General features: G+C 34.5%; 1 protein-coding gene across 1 annotated transcript in view; it reads right to left on the bottom strand.

Moving 5' to 3' along the window:
- The window catches only part of LOC104752811 (21 kDa protein-like), a 30096-nt gene continuing 29296 nt past the window's right edge, over positions 2128-2927 (bottom strand). Inside the window, exon 2 of the mRNA XM_010475067.1 lies at positions 2128-2925. Coding sequence (XP_010473369.1) covers positions 2333-2925 — 593 coding nt within the window. The 3' untranslated portion in view covers positions 2128-2332. The remainder of the gene's footprint in view (positions 2926-2927) is intronic.

The raw sequence follows: 2927 nt of genomic DNA, 5'->3' as shown, positions 1-2927 counted from the left end.
TCCACCTAAACTCTTCTTATTTACTGCTTTACTTAGCCTAGATTACTGATTCTTAATCCTCCTTCTCCTAAGTACACAAACTCTAAGTGTTGTGATACTAGAAGAGGATAAGTCTCAAACTAGTGCTTCTCCTAGTTAGGATCCGCTTACTCTCTAGTATTTGGGTTCTATCTAGCTTGTTTATGGGGAGTTCATCACAAGTTGATGTTCTCTCCTCCCCCTTGAGAATGAGTTAGTTTGTTGTGGGTAAAGGGGGATTCATTCACCAAGTGTTTGTCTACCCTCTCTTGTGAGCTTTGTCTCATAAATCCCAACACCAACCGCACCCTACTCAGAAGATCTGCTCTATCTACTGCTTCCAAACCCAACGGTTCCTGTGAAACAACACACAAGCTCAAAGCATTGATCTCTCCTACGAGAGACTCCATCTCCTGCTCCTGAGCCGAAGTTACCCTCTTCCGACTCAGAGCATCTGCAACCGTGTTAGCCTTACCAGGGTGATAGACTATCTCCAAATCATAATCCGCCACAAGCTCTATCCACCGCCTCTGTCTTAAATTCAGCTCCGGCTGAGTGAATATATACTTCAGGCTCTTATGATCTGTAAACACATGTACCTTTGCACCATAAAGATAAGATCTCCAAATCTTCAGGGCAAAAACTACAGCAGCCATCTCCAAATCATGAGTATGATAGTTGCCCTCATGCTTCCGCAATTGCCGCGAAGCATAGGCAATCACCTTCCCATGCTGCATCAACACACACCCCAAACCAACTCTAGATGCATCAGTATAAACCACATAGGATTCTCCCTGCTCAGGCAAAGCCAACACTGGCGTAGTAGTCAACATCTCCTTGAATTTCAGAATTTATTATATGTAGAATAACTAACGGTTCATCTAAAAAAGCGAGACAAAGAACCGAATAAAATCGATTACAAAATTATAAATTTAGTTTCTTGATATAATTACAATTTAAATATTTTATTCTATTTCTTTAATTGTCTAACAATATATATGGTTGTGTAAATATACTCTATCATGCATGTTTAATAGAGAAAGATTTTTTTTTCTTTAAGTTGTATTATTCTTTGGAATATATTAAGTGTATTCATTGCTAGTAATTAATAATAATGCAGGTAAAATAATTATTTTAACCCCTAAATCTCGTGTATGACTAACGAAACCAACCCATATAACCTATTTTGTAACCAACTAATAAATAAAATAATAACTATAAATTTATAATCTATAACTATTATATAGTCTACAAAAAAGAAGTTGTTTACTTCTGAAATATTAAATAGAGGATTAAACAATACAAAATTTAAAATTTTCAAAATGAAATAGAAATAAAGGTTATGTTATTATTTTAAAAAAATGTCATTTTAACACATTTCATACAAATTAAAAAAAAAAAACTTAAATTTTACGTGTGTGTCTCTATTTAAAAATGAGCTTTGGATTAAAAAATAAACTATAAAACTTAGTATAAAACACATTTCAAATATAGAATAACATTTTTCATGAAATAAATAAATATATCTAATATAACATTTTTTGTGTAACAGGGGAAGCAGTTTACTCCATATAATTTAAGCGGCCATTCGAACTCGAGATGTTTGAATGATTTTGGCAAGAATCTGTATTTTGAAAACTTATTGTGAGAATCTTTGAAGTTTTAAACGTAATAGTAGATGCCACTTAAAAAGTTATTTTCAATGGGATATTTTCTTAATAGTAATGAAAAAAAATTATCATGGTTATCTCACAAAATTTTTTGTTTTTTCAAGGTTAATATATCTTTCACAAATATATCCTATAAAATAATTTGGTTCAAGCTTTAGTATGATTTTGATGCCATTTGATTCGACTTCACCAAATTAGACAACTCTATTCTGGCAACCATGCACCGCGGTCCGCGGAATTCACATGAATGGCTGTCTGTTTTCATAGTAATGAAATGTTTTTTTTTTTTTTTTGTTGACAAAAAAAAAATGTTTTTTTTGTTTGTTTGTAGACTTATAGTTAACTAGTTCTTTGTTGTTGAATTTCTTTGGAAAAGTTTTTGGCATTTTATAAAGCATAATAAACATAAATATATGTGATAGATATAATTCCAGTTGGCTTAATTAAATTAACTCTAACATGATACAATATAATATAGTAGATACAATAACTTCGTCGCATCAATTTTGACGTGAAGAAAAAAGAAAACATGCACATGCACATGAAGGAGTAGTAATTAATAATTCATCAACAATAACTTTCTTTTTTTTTTGAAAATCATCAACAATAACTTTCATCACCTTAAAAGAAAGATAAATCGTTAGCTAGTAACGTAGATTCGTAATAAGCGCCAAGGTATTACTCGTCGTCATTGCAAGTTCCTCAACAACCTTCTTAACCTTCTTCGTTGTTTCTTTATTCACTTTCACCTCCTCGAACCCGTCCGTGCAAGTCCCTTCGTCGGTCAACGCCGAGCTCACCCAAGTCCTAACGTTCGTGATATGCTCAGCCACCGAATCACCGTCTTCTAGATTCTTCATCTCTGTGATCGCTTGCTTGAGCTCAATAATTGTGTCTTTCATCTCCTCGAGGCAATCCTTGAGAATAAGTGACTCTGGTAACATTTTATTCTTTCGTCCCGCGGTGGATTTCTGAGACTTTTTGAGAAGCTTAGAGACTACGGAAGTCGCTTCCTTTGCGGATTTCACGTTGAGGTTAAGCGCGGTGATGCATAGCTTGATAGGGTCGGATTTGATGGTGGTGGAGTATGAGGATAAAGACTTGTAGCATTTGTCAGGGGATGTTGTCGAGTTGCAAGCCGTTTTCACGAACGTTTTGTGGTTTTGGGAGTAGGATGGTGGACCGGCTGCTGTTTTTTGGATGTTTGTCGATGCTAGGAATATGAAGACGATCGTTAGA

The sequence above is a fragment of the Camelina sativa genome, chromosome 2 (genome assembly GCF_000633955.1).
Source record: "Camelina sativa cultivar DH55 chromosome 2, Cs, whole genome shotgun sequence".
NCBI lineage: Eukaryota > Viridiplantae > Streptophyta > Magnoliopsida > Brassicales > Brassicaceae > Camelina > Camelina sativa.
Note: the sequence above shows the minus strand (reverse complement) of the source record. Positions and strands in the feature narration are given on the sequence as shown.